Genomic DNA, 15,074 nt, shown 5'->3' on the forward strand with positions numbered 1-15,074 from the left:
TGTATCTCCCCTCTCGCTCATATCCGGTCACAGGACGAGTGCAAACATATTTATGGTTGCCGACTGCATTTTATGCGTTGTCCAACACTCAATTACCATAACGGCGAATGGGCGTGTGGCTAGTTGTCTCGCTCTAGCACCTAACGCACTTTGCATACGAATCGCATAAAACTCGAAGGACCAATATGCTAGACTTCCCTGACCGGAACGGATCTTCTGCGGGCTCGTTCGGCAATTTGATTCGGTTAGGACCAAATTATTATTGCCCCGAGCTCGGTCGTCATCGGTCATTGATGTGGCCGGCAAATGTGCGAAGCAATATAATTTATGTCGCTTCTAACCTCAAACGGCTGGGGCCTAACCTCAAATAGGGTATGCCATTTGAGGACACCTAATAAAGATTTCTTCGGTACACAAGGAGTCAGAGCAGTCTTAATCAATAAAAAAGTGGAAATGTAAAATTTACATAACGTGAGTTTATGTTTCTTTCTATATTAATAGCAAAATGAAATAATCAAAATATCTTTAAAAGTTATATAATTTTAAAAATATCACATACTTTGTGTTATTTGATTTTCATATCATTACATAACATTTAAATAGATAAAATATGGTTTGATTTCCATAAGAGTACAAAATTACAAAAATATTATAATTTCTTTTCAACATTTTTAAAAATCAACTGAGAGACCATCAGTGCCTAGGGGAGCATATGCAAATATATCAAACTAAGCTCAAAACCTAGTCAAAGATGAATCCCAATTGTTCCATATCCTTTTGGACTCCGTTAGTTGAGCACTGCTCCTTCAGCATATCCAACCAGAGCGTATAAGAGTAATCTTCGTGCAAGCCACCATAACTAAGAGGGCGTCAAAAAAGTTAAATTTGTAATGATAGGTGATTACTTTTAAACTTACCGCTTTGGAAGATGTTCAGGATTTATGTGCTTGTGCAGAGAAGTCATATCACTGCCATGGATGTAAAGCTTTTCTCTCATAGCGGCATTGAGGAAAGGCTTAAATATCTTGAATGCTGCATTAAAGACCCAGTTTTGGTTCACAATGTGGAGGGCGGATGTCCTTATTGGCATGGAAGTCTAAAATTAAGATATTTTAAAATTATTAAAAAGTTAAATTTATTTAAATCATTACAACCACATACCACAAGCAGTGCAATCATCTTTTGAGCAACACTAGGACTTAGATGGAGTATGTGTTCCAGGCCCAGATCCTTCAAGTCAAAAATTCCCACTCCTCCGACTATCTGTGAGATTGGTTCCAAGCTGCCCAGCTCCTGTAGGACAATGGTGGCTCGGAAAATATCGTCGACGGTCACACGATTGGGTCGCCAAAGGCCAAATCGATAGATTAGTATGCGGTGTCCATGTTGATCCCGGTAGGGCGTTACTGTCAAGATATCCGACTGTCCAATATGACGCAGATCCAGCGGACGAACCTTTTCGTAGAAGCTTTTGTTGTGCTCTCGAAACTTGTAGTAACTGCACAGCTAAAAATCAAAAGAGTTCGTTGTTTAAAAATGGAAATATATTTTTTTTTCTTTTGCTTACCAATCTATAGCTGTTTTCGATTTTCCAATAGCGCGCTCTTAAAAACTTTTGCAGATATTTCGCATCGTTGCGGTGTGGCTGGATCTCGTTGCGTTCTGAAAAGGTTTCCTCAAGGTTTAATTCCAAGGGATCAGTTATGCTACGAAGGGTAATGCCCACCTAATATGTAGGTGCGGAATTGTTCGATGATCTGGTCCTTGGAACTGGGACACTCGCCCTGTTCCTGAGCAAGTCGACGGATGTGCTCTGGAACCTCCTCCTCCGTGATATTTAATTTGTGCTCGATGGTGGGCATCGTGCTGGATCCACTGCTGGTCGTCTAAAAACACGTCAAAGAGTAAACAAACCTCATAATCGTTAGATATAATATGGCTATAAAGTGTTTGTCTAAACGATTTTCACACGCGTTTCGCTCCAACTCAAATACATAGTGCCGAATAGTAAATAAACAAAGCTCCGGTTGTAAAAAAAAAAACACCACATATGACTGTTTGTGACCTCCAGAGTCTCATTGTTAGCAAGATTTTCCACCAGATTGACATTTCAATTCCAGGCTATTGATGGGTGATTTTCTTGTTACCATTTGATGGGTTGTGATCCGCTCGACTTCAAGTGTGAAACTGAGCCCCCGAACGGAATCAGAATAAGGCCAAATGTTCCCAGTCCCATGCAAAATGCTGTTTGTCGTTACACATGTATTAAATATTAAGTAGAAACCGAACAACAATGGACATGACAAAGCTCCGCGATAGCGCGAAGGAGACAGCTAATCGACCGATAACAGTATGTCACAGAACTCGGGTTATTTTTAGTAAAAATAACAACTTGTGTTTAATAATAGTGAACAAATAAATACCTTTTAATTACTTTAAGTCTTGTAAATTTGAATAATTTCAATTATAATTTATATGAAAATAGAACAATACTTTTTACCTTAACTTTAGTTATTGTAAAAAAACTACTTTCAAAGATATTATAGGAATAAAATGCTTGAACTTTTTAATATTTTCCATTATATGTACAATGTACAAATACATATGTATTTTTTGTTGAAAATGGAAATGATCTTCAAAAAAAAAGTGTAGCATTATATATATAAAATGTTAAATAGAATATTTACATGTTTAATATTTAAGAGTGCTATAATTTGATAAAACTAACTAGTTGAATGATTTACTACTAAAAATTGTTCTGTTGCAAAGTGTATTTGCTAGGTTCCGTCCCGCCCTTGGCCTGCATCCCCTATTCCTATTTCCAAATCGCAGTTCCAGACCCAGCTTCGCCCTCTGGTGGACCCCGCGATTACGTTATTTTGGACCCGGTCCCTGATAAGCCACTATCCACTCTGTTTGTCAATGGCTAATCAGGTCGCTTGGGGTCCGGTGCAATGTTGTGACTTCGACACGTAATTTGATGATAATGATGATGCCACCGCGATCTCAAAGTGCACACACAGAAATGTCACACGTGGTTGGCCGTGCAAAGTGCCTGGGTCAATATTTAAACATATTCAAACAAATTCCGACTAATTACATAGTCCAAGTCATTTACGAGGGTGTAACCAATTGTTATGGTAAAACTTCACTACTGCGGCACTACTTCGGTTCAAATGTTAATGAACTCGCTATTGTTGTCGTTAATTGTCTTCATACGGTTAGAGATAATCCCAAGAATTAGCGCGTTTGATAATAAGCAATTATTTCAATGCCCCGCCTGCCGGCCAACACCTGTTTTATCAACCCATTAGTTCGGGGTCTCCACTTTCATTACCAGGTAATATTTCTATCTGAGTTGCGGTTACTGTTTCTGGTCACGGTTTTCAGCTTGTAATTCGGAGAACCCGGCTCAACAATGATCGCACACAAGTGGCATCGCAGAAGTTTGCGATGGAACTGAACTGCGGATCGTTTAGAACAAAACTTTTTATGAACAGAACCCACAATGGAAAAAGTTGAGAAAAAGCGCAGCAATAATGACTACAAACCAGTATGTGAGAATGAGCAACCAGCATCAGAATAGGGAGAGCTAATTTGACAAAACGAAGAGGAGAACACACTTGAAGACCGGCTTGGCTAAAATGTATATTTATAATACTTATCCTATATGTTATAAGCTAATTGCAAACCCAAATCAATTTTAATTGATACTCGTTCTTATGAATATTTGTAAATTTTTTTCATTTGGAGCTAAAAACAAACAAATTTGGTAAACTTAACAATAGAGCATTCTTAGATAATATTTCCTGGCACTGGTATTTTTAGATCTTTTCATAATTATGGAAAATCAAGGTTCTATAATATTGTTGATTTGATTGGGGGATATCCTACCACAATAATTTCAATTTTCCAAGTCAGTATTATTTCCATATATGTATATGTACATATAGCAGCTGAAATTCCCAGATTGATAGGGTACAAACTGCACTCCGCGTATAGAGAGATCTTAACTGATGCTTGTCAAACGAGAAATTGCTGCATTTGTGGGGGAGAAAAAAATTCTGAACGAGATTCGATGCGGGATAAGTTCAATGAGCCCCGGTGACGTCATAACCTAAAGGGTTTTTTTCAGCGCCTCACCTTAAATTGTTAAATATATCAGATCAATCAAAGCTACACATTTCCAGAATGTTCCTGTCATGTTGTCTAAAACTTGTTTCAGTTTTGCAGTGAAAATCGCAACGGGATTGGGAGGAACATGCCCCTTTATGACGTCTTGTTGAGCAAGGTCAGTCAACAGCAGAAAGAAAACCTGTTCGCTTTTAGCCATGGTCTTGGCTCTGACCACTTTTGCTAGCAAATGGCTTTGAATATTTATATTACCAGGTGGTTAATTAAAAAACAATCTGCATTTGAGAGGGATATAATTGGGCAACTTTATGTACATGCAAAATTATCTCTAATCAAGCCTAGATTAAAAGAAATTAACTTCAATTAAGAAGATAATTTAAGTTAATAACGGAAAAGATAGAATTATGCAAAAATGTTGCCTATGTAATATTCGTTTTTACATTCCAGGAATTTCTAGTAAGCTTAGTTAGAAAAGCTTAAATAAATTTTTAATAAAAAACTTAAAAGTTCAACAGCTAAATTTACTACTTTTGGTTGTTGTGGTTGTACGGAAATTACTAAATATACAAAAGTAATCTAAAAGAGAGTTATAAACGCATCGAAACAAAAAGTCAAATTCAATGATTATTCGAAGATAACGTTACAAGACTAATCACCCAGAATAATTGAAATAAGTTTTAAATGATATATTTGAAAATGACGATTGCCAGAAAAGTGGGTTGACTTGATTCAGACCTAAACAAAATTATTCCTTATAAAAACATTTAAATAGTTATCTAGTCTCATTCATCCTTTAGCGGAGTCACACACCAAGTTGAGCATCTTCCCGTAGCGAGTGCCTCCACCCACCCACAATACAGTCATGGAAGAAATAATAGAAACGATTTTAGAATGTTCTTTAAGCAATACATTATTCATTTTAAAATAAAGAACGAAACGTGTAAGACAATTTTAAGTGAGAAATAACGTAAATAAACCATAACTATGTATGTAATTGTGATTTTATTTTATTATATAGAATATTTTTGTCTACAAAAATATTTTCCCAGTAATTATTAGTTACTAACTATGTAAGTCCAAATAACTTTTTATAAAAATTAATAAGATCTTGTAAGCGTTGTCAGTATAATTTGCAGGAAATGTTAAATACATACTGAACATACTAAAGTTTAACTTATATTGCTGAAAATTTATTTATCAGCATTTGCTTGTTGCAAAGCGGCGGCTGCAGCAGCTCCGCTGACTGGAGCCTTAATGTCCAGCAGCTGGCATAATTGGTTCCTCAAAGGACGCACCTCCACGAGCGGCATGGTCCAGTCGGTTTCCGAGAGCAATGTTAGGATTTCATCCATATTGTCCTCGGGCACTTCAGTGACGTCACCGTGAAGAGCCAGCGCTTCGTATAATTTTGTAGCAGCGGTTTTGCGAACATGGACATGTTGCAGTCCAAGGAATACTGAGAGCTTGGAAAGGATGCGCCTGGACAAACGCGGAACCTGAAGCAACTGGCAGAAGGCACTAATACTGGAAGCTGTCTTATACAGCTTCTTGTACCCCTTAACCTCCAAGTTCAGCAGCCTATAGATATCCTCTGCAAAAGGATTTGCTTCATCATGGAGCACCGATTCCACAGTTCCCGATCCAATGAGTATATCCAGGAAACTAAGCATGGGATAGGTTACGCGCTCGTTCCACAGGTGCTCCTCGAAGAGCTGAACAATCTCGGCGCAGAGACGAGGCACAGTCTCGGGATTGGAACGCAAGAATTGGAAAAGCGCGTTCGAAGCATACTTGATCTGTAGGAAAAATATTTCAGAATCAAAATAAAAAAAATAATATACCTAACTTACCAGAGATTCAGTTAGTTGACCTATGCTGGCACTAAGGCCCAAGAGCACTCTTTTAGAGTAATCTGGCAGAGCGAGCAGCTGACAGAACAATGGGAATGTGTGATCGGCAAATAGCCAAAGCACGGAATCCGCATCTGCGGGGAATATTTCCAAAAGTTTAGAATGCTCTCGTATATGTGGGATCCTGGGCTGATGATGGATTAGTTGGCAGCAGAGACGTCCGCCTAATCCTCGAGTACGATCTATTTTCTCCACAGCCTGCTGCATAAAGCCCACCACAACCTGCTGGACGAGCTCTGAAGTGAGGAGCTCAGGCGGACACTGAGTCACGATCTCGTAGAGCGATGACATAGCCGCCTCCCGCACCCAAGCTCCAATATCACCGCGATTGTCCAGGGTGTACTCGTCCAAAGCTTTTAGCAGACATTTGAAAACCTTCTTAAAGTTTGTAGGTTCTGCAAATGAATCTGAAAAAGAATAGTTGTACTACGATATAACCTAATTGTTGTCCAAAACTTACAGGAACCTCCTCCAAAGCCCACGGTTTTTACCACTTTAGTCAGGGCTCTCACGCTTTCTGTGCGTGCCTCGCTCCATCTGTATGTCTGGATATTCTCGCGATCACCCATTTCACCCACCAGAACCGCTTGCAAGGGAGTCAACGAATGCTTAACCAGACTGTCCATTATAGCCGGCAGGTGAGGACGGATCATAAAGGATGGAAGCACTCCCAAAGCAGCAATGTATCCCATGCGTATGTGCTCCTCTAAATCGTTTTCGGCTCCAATCAAATAGGCTTTAATAATGGCTTCGTTTTCCTGGTGTCTGGTATCCAAGCAGTAATATGTGGTACAGAGCTCACCAAAGGCCTCCACGGCAGAGTCTCGAATGGAGGTAGACTTAGTGATCAGACAGGAATCTATAACCTTTTGCCAGGAAGCTGAAAAAAAAAAAATATAATTCAATCACTTTAGTGGAGTAGCATAAATAAACGCTTACCCAAGCACTCGGTCGTCGCCTCTAGCTTGGCCAGACTGCAGTTCTTAATGAAGTTGGTCGTGCAAGATTTCATCAGTTCACCGCTCATTCCGCGATAGCAATTTTTGTCCAGGAACGTCTTTATAAGCTCGTTGAGCTCCGCAATCCTTTGATTGGAAAGATATGTCACGGGTGGATCGCTCTTTTTCTCTAAATTCCGGAGGGCCAGAGTAATCTCTCCCATGGCCAAGACGCAACCATGTCGGCAATTAATATCGATGGTATCGGTTTTAGCCAGTAGTTGTGGCAACACCACGGCGGCCATGTACTCTGGCTCTTTCAGGGAAAGCTTATGCAGGGCTTTGGCTGTCAGCTCCCTTATAGGAGAGTCCCAATGGTTAACCTTGTGCTGCACTAGATGACTAATCAAAGGTTCCCTGTATACCTCAAACTGGGCAATATATTCACTGATGTTTAGGTAGGAATTCTGCCGAATGCCTACAGAGTAAAAGTCAGTGGTGGTGGAGATCTCGATGCCGAAGGGGAAGTTTCCCAAGCGGCCAACACTTTCCTGGAAAGCGGCGGAGGCAGCCCGTCTGCAGTTGACCTCACGATCGAACACGGCCACGGTCAGCAATCCAGATGAGATTTTGTGCACAAAGGGTTTTACGTCATCAGGATTGTAGGCCCTGGCAAATGCCCAGCACATGTAGCAGGCGGAGTCGCGGATGTGTTGACCCACCGACATGTAGCCCTTCATTTCATCGTAGAATAGAGCTTGCATAAGCAGAGGAACTAGCTCCTCCAATCGATGTGGCAGTAGCAATCCCCTTTTAGCCAGTTCTGCCAAAGCCAAACATGCACCGTGCCAGGCCTCGTGAGGCTCTAGTGGGCTTAGTATATCAATCACTGAGCCTATGACCTCATCCGCCAGCTCCTTTGGAAGGCGATTGGTGACTCTGCCCAATCCTTTGGCTGCACTCCAGCGTATATCGTTTCCTCCGCTTCGGAGGGCTTGAAGCAGCTCCTCAATCACCTCTTCGATAGCATCAGGCACAATAATCTCCTCACCTTCTTCTGGCGATACCTCCACAGCAACTGATTCGCCTCCCGCTCCAACTGCCTGGCTGAGATTGGTGGCCAGTGAACGAGTGCCTAATAATAAGAGTTTTTAAATGGTTTTAAATCCCAATCTACCAATTTATCTTACCCCTTTTGTACCGCCAGCTGGCAATGCGAGGCTTTAAATGAACCAGTCCGATTCTCTGAACGATTTTCACATAGTATTTGTACTTGAGAAAGTCGTTGCCGTCCTTGTACTGGCAGGAGGTGATCCACTGAAGGAGCTTGTCAGCATAGTGCTGAAGATCCTCCCGCTTGCCGTGTTTTAAAATAGCAGCCACTGCAGCTAGTTGGCCGAACTTGACATTCACCGTATCCGCCTGATGCTGCTCCATGATCCAGTCCAGGAATCGCGCCATATACAGATCCTTGATGTCGCTGCGAATGAAATACTTGGCGGCCAAGTAGGCAGCCATACTGCTGCAAGTGTCGTTGGAGGACACATAAAGCTGGATTAGCTCATAGATGCGTTCCATCTTGGTGCTTTTGGACTGGACATGGTTTATGCCACTGGAATTGATGGTGTCACTAGGAGTAGTTTCATAGGCATCCAGTCTCGCCATGTGAAAGGGATTAAGGACCAGGATGGACATCCACAGAAGCAGTATATAGCGCGTTTCCCACTGCTCGAACTCCTTAGGATCCTGCTGGCCCAGCAGGTCCAGGACAAACTCCAGATCGCTCAGTTCATGAGGCATAAACTTGACCATGACCTTATATGTGCGAACTTTGCAGATGATATAGAGATACTTAAAGGCCCCATGTCGTTCTCCTTCGTCCAAATCCGGCCTGCGAATCTTTTGCAGAAGTTTGCCCAGCAACTCCTCCAAATGGGGATCCAGCAGATGCGGCTGCTCCTGGTATCTGGACAAAACCTGGGCGTACTGCTCGAACTCTCTTTCAAAAGTGCGAGCTGCAATCGATTTAATGTTTTCGATCATCTCCAGCACCTGCTGCAGCTCGGTGAAGTGCTCCAGCGTATTTGCCGGCAGGTCCTCATCCTTGCACTCCTCCACCGAATTGGACATGGCTGTTTAACTAAGTAATTGAGTTTTAAACCCGCAGCCGGCAAAAAAAAAGCGACTAGTTTTTGTGAATCATTTAAGTCTGCCAGAGTTGCCACCCAGTCAGTGTTACCGTTTTGTTCGCAGCTGGTAATACCGCCGATCAGCTGCTTGGCTAGAGTTGCCAAGTGAAGTATAGCGTGGCAAAGCGAAGCAGCGAGATTTTATCGCTAGCAAAATTTTTTTTTTTTTCCGTTAATTATCCCTGAAGCGTAGCAAAGTAAGCTAGGTTATTGGAATTCAAGTTAATTGTAGCCGGTGTACCGCTCACACGTTCGTCGAGTTTGCTGTGAGCGCGGTGGCTCATGAAAATCGCTGTGAAAGTGCAAAATCCGCCAGAGCAGTGCATTGTTGACAAACCACAAATTCTGGCCCGCAGTAAAAACATGAAATCGGATAACTTCCGGCTCATAGCAGAGGTGGCCAAGCGGCGGTGCCTGTGGGACACCAACTTGGCCATGGCCTACCGCAACCAGGAGGCGGCGGCCCAGTGGGCCGATGTGGCGCAAATTTTGCAGCAGGATGGTGAGTGGCGGGCAAGGTGGCGGGTCTTTCGCCTAGGCATCTATAAATAACACCTGGTACTTTCTTTGCAGTCATGCTGTGCAAGAAGCGTTTCAAGGGAATGCGGGATAGCTACCGGGCGGAGGTGCGAAAGATCCAGCAGAAGCGCATCCAAATGTCCCACTGGACGTACTTTCGATCGCTGGAGTTTATGCGCCACCTCTTCGATCCGGAGCATCTGGTCCCCTTTCCCCCGGAGCCATTCGATATAGACGCCGAACTACTGGCAACTTGCGATTCCCCCCGGCTGGTGGACTTTGCCATCGATGTGGATGATGATGACTCCGTTGACTTCGAGATCATGGAGGACATTTTCAGGCGGGAATCTTCGGTGCCCCAGGATTCGGGCTCAGATGGCGGTTCGCTGATCAAGCCGTTGGATTCCATATCCTCAGCTGCCCGGGATCCCTCGCCCAAGTTGCTTTCGCCCATGTATTTGCCACACAATAATAATAATAATAATAAGCAATTCCTGCCACGCCCACCGCCGCCCTCGAAAAGATATCGCCGCCGGAAGACCTCCCCTGAGTTCGATGGCCCTATTGTGAATGGCCACACCAAGCAGGCCACACCAAATTCAGCCGCTGAATCCGACCTCAAGAACGATTCGGACTACAGCTTCATGGTGAGCATGGTGCCGCACGTCAAGTCGCTGTCAGCCATCAGCAACCTTAAGTTTCGAATGGAGATGGCACGGGTTTTAGTGGAGCTCAGGAAGGAGGATCAGCAGCTGCTTGAAGGAGCGGGACGAGAAGAAGGCGAAAGTGTGGCCGGATTGCCGAAACTAACGCCCGCTCCGGACTCTAGTTTCGCCTCTCACCCGGAGGAACCCAAGTACTATCCCTCAAATTCCAGTTACCACATCGGTAGCCCGCAATCCCCATCCTCGTACGACTTTGTGGACAGCTCCATTATTGAGTGCGATGTCAAGATTGAGAACGAAGCCTTGCTTTGAGGTTTCAGGTTTCCAGCTTACACATTTTTAGCAATCATCCAAATTTAAATTACGATTTTACATTCATGTGGAATTTTTTATTGAATTCCCTCTTACAATTTATATCTTGATTTTGTATTGTTTTAATTATATTTTTACCGTACTCAATGACGAGTATGTTCTGGGTTTTGCCAGTTTTATTTGTACTTCATAGCAATATCCTAAACATAAGACCGTTTTACACATTGTATTCTTGCTTTTGAACACAAATATTATTCTAGGTAAAAGTTTGCAAATCTAATAAATTTGTTTACAAATCATTTTCATCTGTTAAGGTACGATATATATAGGCAATTATGGTACGCCCCAGAGTTCAGATGAATAAAAATTGAATATAACAAAGACTTGGCTATTTTATTTCACTATTTTCTATAACATTTCATTTTCAAATAATAAAATGTTATTCTCGAGATAGAGCGCAGGACAACTATTTAAAGAATGTTTCTTGAAGGTCAAAAGACCTTATCGGTTTGGTACTTTTTTTTAAAGGGAATTAATCAATACCGTACAATTTCCGCAGTCTGCCGAGATGCTAATGCGTTTTTCTAGATTCCCTTAATCTAGTTTGATTTAAGATTGCATATCAAGAGATCCCTTAATTACATGCGCATATAAATTTATAAAATGGGTCAACGATTTGAAAAATGGCCTGGGTGGAAGATTTTTAAGAAACTTCAGGAAGGAAACATACTAGGCCGGATGAAAAGTCCCCGGTCTACCATAGTAAAAAAAATTTTTTTTTCAAAATTCAATTTTATTATTCAACATAGTTGCCTTCGAGGGCGATACAGCGATTATAGCGATTTTCCAACTTTTCGATGCCACTTTTGTAGTACTCTTTCGGTTTATCCTCAAAATAGGCCTCAGTTTCAGCAATCATTTCATCATCGGTCTTAAATTTCTTGCCAGCGAGCATTCTTTTAAGGTCTGCAAACAGGAAATAGTCGCTGGGGGCCAGATCTGGAGAATACAGTGGATGAGGAAGCAATTCGTAGCCCAATTCATAAAGTTTAGCCATCGTTTTTCCAGACTTGTGACATGGTGCATTGTCTTGGTGGAACAGCACTTTTTTCTTCTTCAAATGCGGCCGTTTCTTTGCGATTTCGGCTTTCAACCGCTCCAATAAAGCAATGTAATAGTCGCTGTTGATTGTCTGTCCCTTCTGGAGATAGTCGATGAATATTATTCCATGCGCATCCCAAAAAACAGACGCTATAACCTTTCCAGCCGACTGTTGCGTTTTTCCACGCTTTGGATTGGGTTCGTCGCTTGCTGTCCATTCAGATGATTGACGATTGGACTCTGGAGTGTAGTGATGGAGCCATGTTTCATCCATTGTCACATATCGACGGAAAAATTCGGCTTTATTGCGCTTAAAGATCTCCAAACACTGCTCCGAATCATCAACTCGTTGTTGTTTTTGATCGATTGTGAGCTCGCGCGGCACCCACTTTGCACAGAGCTTTCGCATGCCCAAATATTCGCGAATGATATGATGTACAAGTTAACTAAGTAAGTTAACCGGGCGACGGCAATGACCGATCGTCCGAAAGCTCGCTCCGGCCAAATTGCTGACACAGCGTCTGGCCGGAAGCCCGTGCATAGCCGGCAAGCACTACCCATTGGAGTGGCCGCTATGAGTCCCTTTTTATGTTAGCTTTAAGTTCAGTTCTCATTTTGATTTGAAAGAATAAAGAGCTAACGCTCACGAATTGAAACTCCGGCCATCGCCGTATTTGATTTATTGAAATTACACCCAGTCTGAGTCTCTAGGCCAGCGGGCTAAAAGAGGGCAGTTACCCTCTCAACCTAATCGTCATATATTTACTGTTGATGACGCAGGCCAACCGGCCGACTACAACACACACAGCGGCTGATATTACCAGCTACAACTACGGTCAACCGACCTCCTGCTACAGACGTTCTGCCAGCCAGCTTCACCCCCTCTACAGACGGACGGCCAGCCGGCACACGGATTAATTAATTATTTAATTGGCGCTCAACGTAAAAGTACCCACAGCGGTATAGGAGGGATTATGTAAGTGAGCAATTCAATTCATACCCTTCTTCATCTGCATTGTGTAACTTTTGATAAATGGAAATAAACCGCGGCCAGAATATTTTCTGCGGCTCCGCTTCTATAAATTTGTGTCAAATAAACATACTCACTAATTGGTTGACAATTTTATTGCTGTAATCACAAGTGACATTATTTGTGTTTTTCATTGTTTGCATTTTTTAAAATTCTTTCAATAAATATCTCGGTGCCGAATATTATCGCCAATATAACTACCAGATTACATAATTGATGTATTTACATATGTTTACATATTTAATATTTAATACCCAGCCTGGACGCAAAGGCGCCGCCGGGAAATAAATTTATTAATTGTGCATTTATTGATATATTTTTATTGGCGACGGATACTGTCTCATTTAAATTTGTGCATTTAATTTACCCCTTATATGTAGTCGTCTTTTTGCTTACACCGAAATTCTTTGTGTTAGCTTCGCAACAGTCTTGGGTTTGTTTTTGTTTCCATCGCTTACCCACTCCACTACGACACTCGAACTTGACACCGCGACGTTTGTGTTCCGACTTTGTTTAGCTTCGCTTCTTTGTCTTTCAGAACGGCAGCTTAGCCACCACGAATCTTTACTGTGTCAATTTTTGTTGTTTATATTTTCGTTTGCCATAGCGGAGACCCAGTCCCCGCGATCCCCTTCCCCTTGTCACTGCTTGGCAAGGCAACAGCTCAGTTTTCCAACGAGCTCTCGTCCATTGTTACCGAGCGGCATCTCAGCCCCCGCGGCCCCCTCGCCATATCCGTGGGCAAGACCGCTTGAGCATGCATTAAATCGCTGGGCCGATTTAGCTTGCACAGCTCCATATGAGCAACCCATTCCAACAATATAGGAACAGCAAGCAGGTCCCCAGTGACTCTGAATCCGAGACCGAAGGGCCGGCAAGAACTTCTACACCGAAAAGTGTAAGCGTCGGCACTCCCTCAGACAGAAACATGCCATTTAACCCAGACCAAATAAAGGCGGTAGTAGAGGCTGCCGTCAACCATGCCCTACAGGACAGCCAGCGCAGGGAAAATGAATTGCGCCAGACTATCCAGCAACTAGCCAACCAGGTGGCGGCGATGCAGGTCGCACCCGCCCCAACAGTAACTCCTCAGATTAAAGTTTATGCACCCATAGACATTAATAACGCCGTCATTTGTAATGAGCCACTGGACGCCGTCAAATGCCTGCCCGAATTTTCGGGTGCCCAGGAAACATACGTCTCCTGGCGGCAGGCGGCAGTAGGCGCATACTATATTTTTAAAGATTTCGTAGGAAGTTCACGCCATTATCAGGCAGTTATTATAATTAGGAGCAAAATAAGGGGCACGGCCGATGCAGTGCTATCCTCATTTGGCACAGTGCTTAATTTCGAAGCGATTATAAATCGACTCGACTTTACTTATAGTGACAAGCGGACAATGCATGTCATAGAGCAGGAGATGGGCACCCTCAGACAGGGGAGTCTCTCGCTTCTACAATATTATGATGAGGTTGAAAGGAAGCTCACCCTCCTCACCAACAAGGCGACCATGACATATGAAGCCTCCGCTGCACAAGTTTTATGCGAAAAATTCCGGGATGATGCCCTTCGCGTATTTATCTCTGGGTTAAAACGCAGCCTCACTGACGTCCTCTTCGCGGCGAAGCCCAAGGACATGCCATCAGCACTTGCCTTGGCTCAAGAGGTCGAGGCGAACCATGATAGGTACACCTTTGCGTCGTCATTTGCAAAAAGCCAGGAGGATAGGGAGAAAAAACAATTTCCTAAGGCGCAAGAGCGTCAGCAGGCCACCGCTCAGGCTAATTCCCAATATAGTGGCGGTAAAAATCCCCATTTCACTAAGCAGCACAAGGCACAGGTGCACCCTGCTCTACGCAGCGAGAGGCACCAGGGAGACACTCCAGAACCCATGGAAGTGGATCCATCATTGGCTAGAATGCTTAAACCATCACAAGCCCCGGCATACCAGAACAGGAAGCCGGCGGCGTCCGATAAAACCAACCCACAAAAAAGGCAAAGAGTAAACCACATTGCCCAGAGCGCTGACAAAACTGGTGACACGTACACCGCAGCGGCCTCTAGCGCGGCACAAGAAATCGATGATGACGCTATCAACGAGTACGACTCGGATGCCATAAATTTTTTAGGGGAAGATCCCTGCTACCCGTCATCAGACGAAGAGTAGCGGGGATTGACATGAGATTTCTAGTTGATACGGGCGCGTCCAAAAATTTCATCCGACCATATGAAGGTTTGAAAGGTGTCCGCCCGGTAGAAGCTCCATTCAAAGCTCA

At 43.2% G+C, this 15,074-nt stretch overlaps 3 protein-coding genes across 4 annotated transcripts; 1 reads left to right on the forward strand and 2 right to left on the reverse strand.

The window, feature by feature from the left end:
- Positions 1-472: 472 nt before the first annotated feature.
- On the reverse strand, positions 473-3,494 carry LOC108007997 (alpha-tocopherol transfer protein). 2 transcript variants are annotated; one of them, XM_017071787.4, is made up of 6 exons: positions 3,338-3,494; positions 1,727-1,886; positions 1,568-1,662; positions 1,162-1,506; positions 918-1,096; positions 473-859 (listed from the first exon to the last, which is right to left on the reverse strand). In XM_017071787.4, the coding sequence occupies exons 2-6, from the start codon at positions 1,860-1,862 to the stop codon at positions 742-744; spliced, it is 873 nt and encodes a 290-aa protein (XP_016927276.2). In that variant the 5' UTR covers positions 1,863-1,886; positions 3,338-3,494; the 3' UTR covers positions 473-741. The 2 variants fall into 2 exon arrangements, with proteins under 2 accessions (XP_016927276.2, XP_016927269.2); XM_017071780.4 differs by lacking the exon at positions 3,338-3,494 and adding an exon at positions 2,148-2,297.
- Positions 3,495-5,116: 1,622 nt separating this feature from the next.
- Positions 5,117-9,197, reverse strand: Tbcd (tubulin folding cofactor D). Its single transcript, XM_017089336.4, has 5 exons — positions 8,173-9,197; positions 6,984-8,117; positions 6,505-6,924; positions 5,985-6,451; positions 5,117-5,930 (listed from the first exon to the last, which is right to left on the reverse strand). Exons 1-5 carry the CDS (start codon positions 9,110-9,112, stop codon positions 5,325-5,327), a joined length of 3,567 nt encoding a protein of 1,188 aa, XP_016944825.3. The 5' UTR covers positions 9,113-9,197; the 3' UTR covers positions 5,117-5,324.
- A 111-nt stretch (positions 9,198-9,308) lies between these two features.
- On the forward strand, positions 9,309-11,048 carry LOC108020917 (uncharacterized). The gene is made up of 2 exons (XM_017089337.4): positions 9,309-9,673; positions 9,745-11,048. The coding sequence occupies exons 1-2, from the start codon at positions 9,454-9,456 to the stop codon at positions 10,665-10,667; spliced, it is 1,143 nt and encodes a 380-aa protein (XP_016944826.2). The 5' UTR covers positions 9,309-9,453; the 3' UTR covers positions 10,668-11,048.
- The last annotated feature ends 4,026 nt before the right edge of the window (positions 11,049-15,074 follow it).

The sequence above is a fragment of the Drosophila suzukii genome, chromosome 2L, assembly GCF_043229965.1.
Source record: "Drosophila suzukii chromosome 2L, CBGP_Dsuzu_IsoJpt1.0, whole genome shotgun sequence".
In the NCBI taxonomy this organism is placed as follows: domain Eukaryota; kingdom Metazoa; phylum Arthropoda; class Insecta; order Diptera; family Drosophilidae; genus Drosophila; species Drosophila suzukii.

Bases quoted from the DNA above. Each gene is read 5' to 3' on its own strand.
- LOC108007997 (XM_017071780.4), bottom strand. The intron at 1,097-1,161 runs GTATGTGGTTGT...TCTTAATTTTAG, and splicing joins AGATGATTGCACTGCTTGTG to ACTTCCATGCCAATAAGGAC. The intron at 860-917 runs GTAAGTTTAAAA...ACGCCCTCTTAG, and splicing joins CCTGAACATCTTCCAAAGCG to TTATGGTGGCTTGCACGAAG.
- Tbcd (XM_017089336.4), bottom strand. From the start codon at position 9,112: ATGTCCAATTCGGTGGAGGAGTGCAAGGATGAGGACCTGCCGGCAAAT. The intron at 8,118-8,172 runs GTAAGATAAATT...TCTTATTATTAG, and splicing joins CAGCTGGCGGTACAAAAGGG to GCACTCGTTCACTGGCCACC. The intron at 5,931-5,984 runs GTAAGTTAGGTA...TTTTTCCTACAG, and splicing joins GTCAACTAACTGAATCTCTG to ATCAAGTATGCTTCGAACGC.
- LOC108020917 (XM_017089337.4), top strand. From the start codon at position 9,454: ATGAAAATCGCTGTGAAAGTGCAAAATCCGCCAGAGCAGTGCATTGTT. The intron at 9,674-9,744 runs GTGAGTGGCGGG...CTTTCTTTGCAG, and splicing joins GCAAATTTTGCAGCAGGATG to TCATGCTGTGCAAGAAGCGT.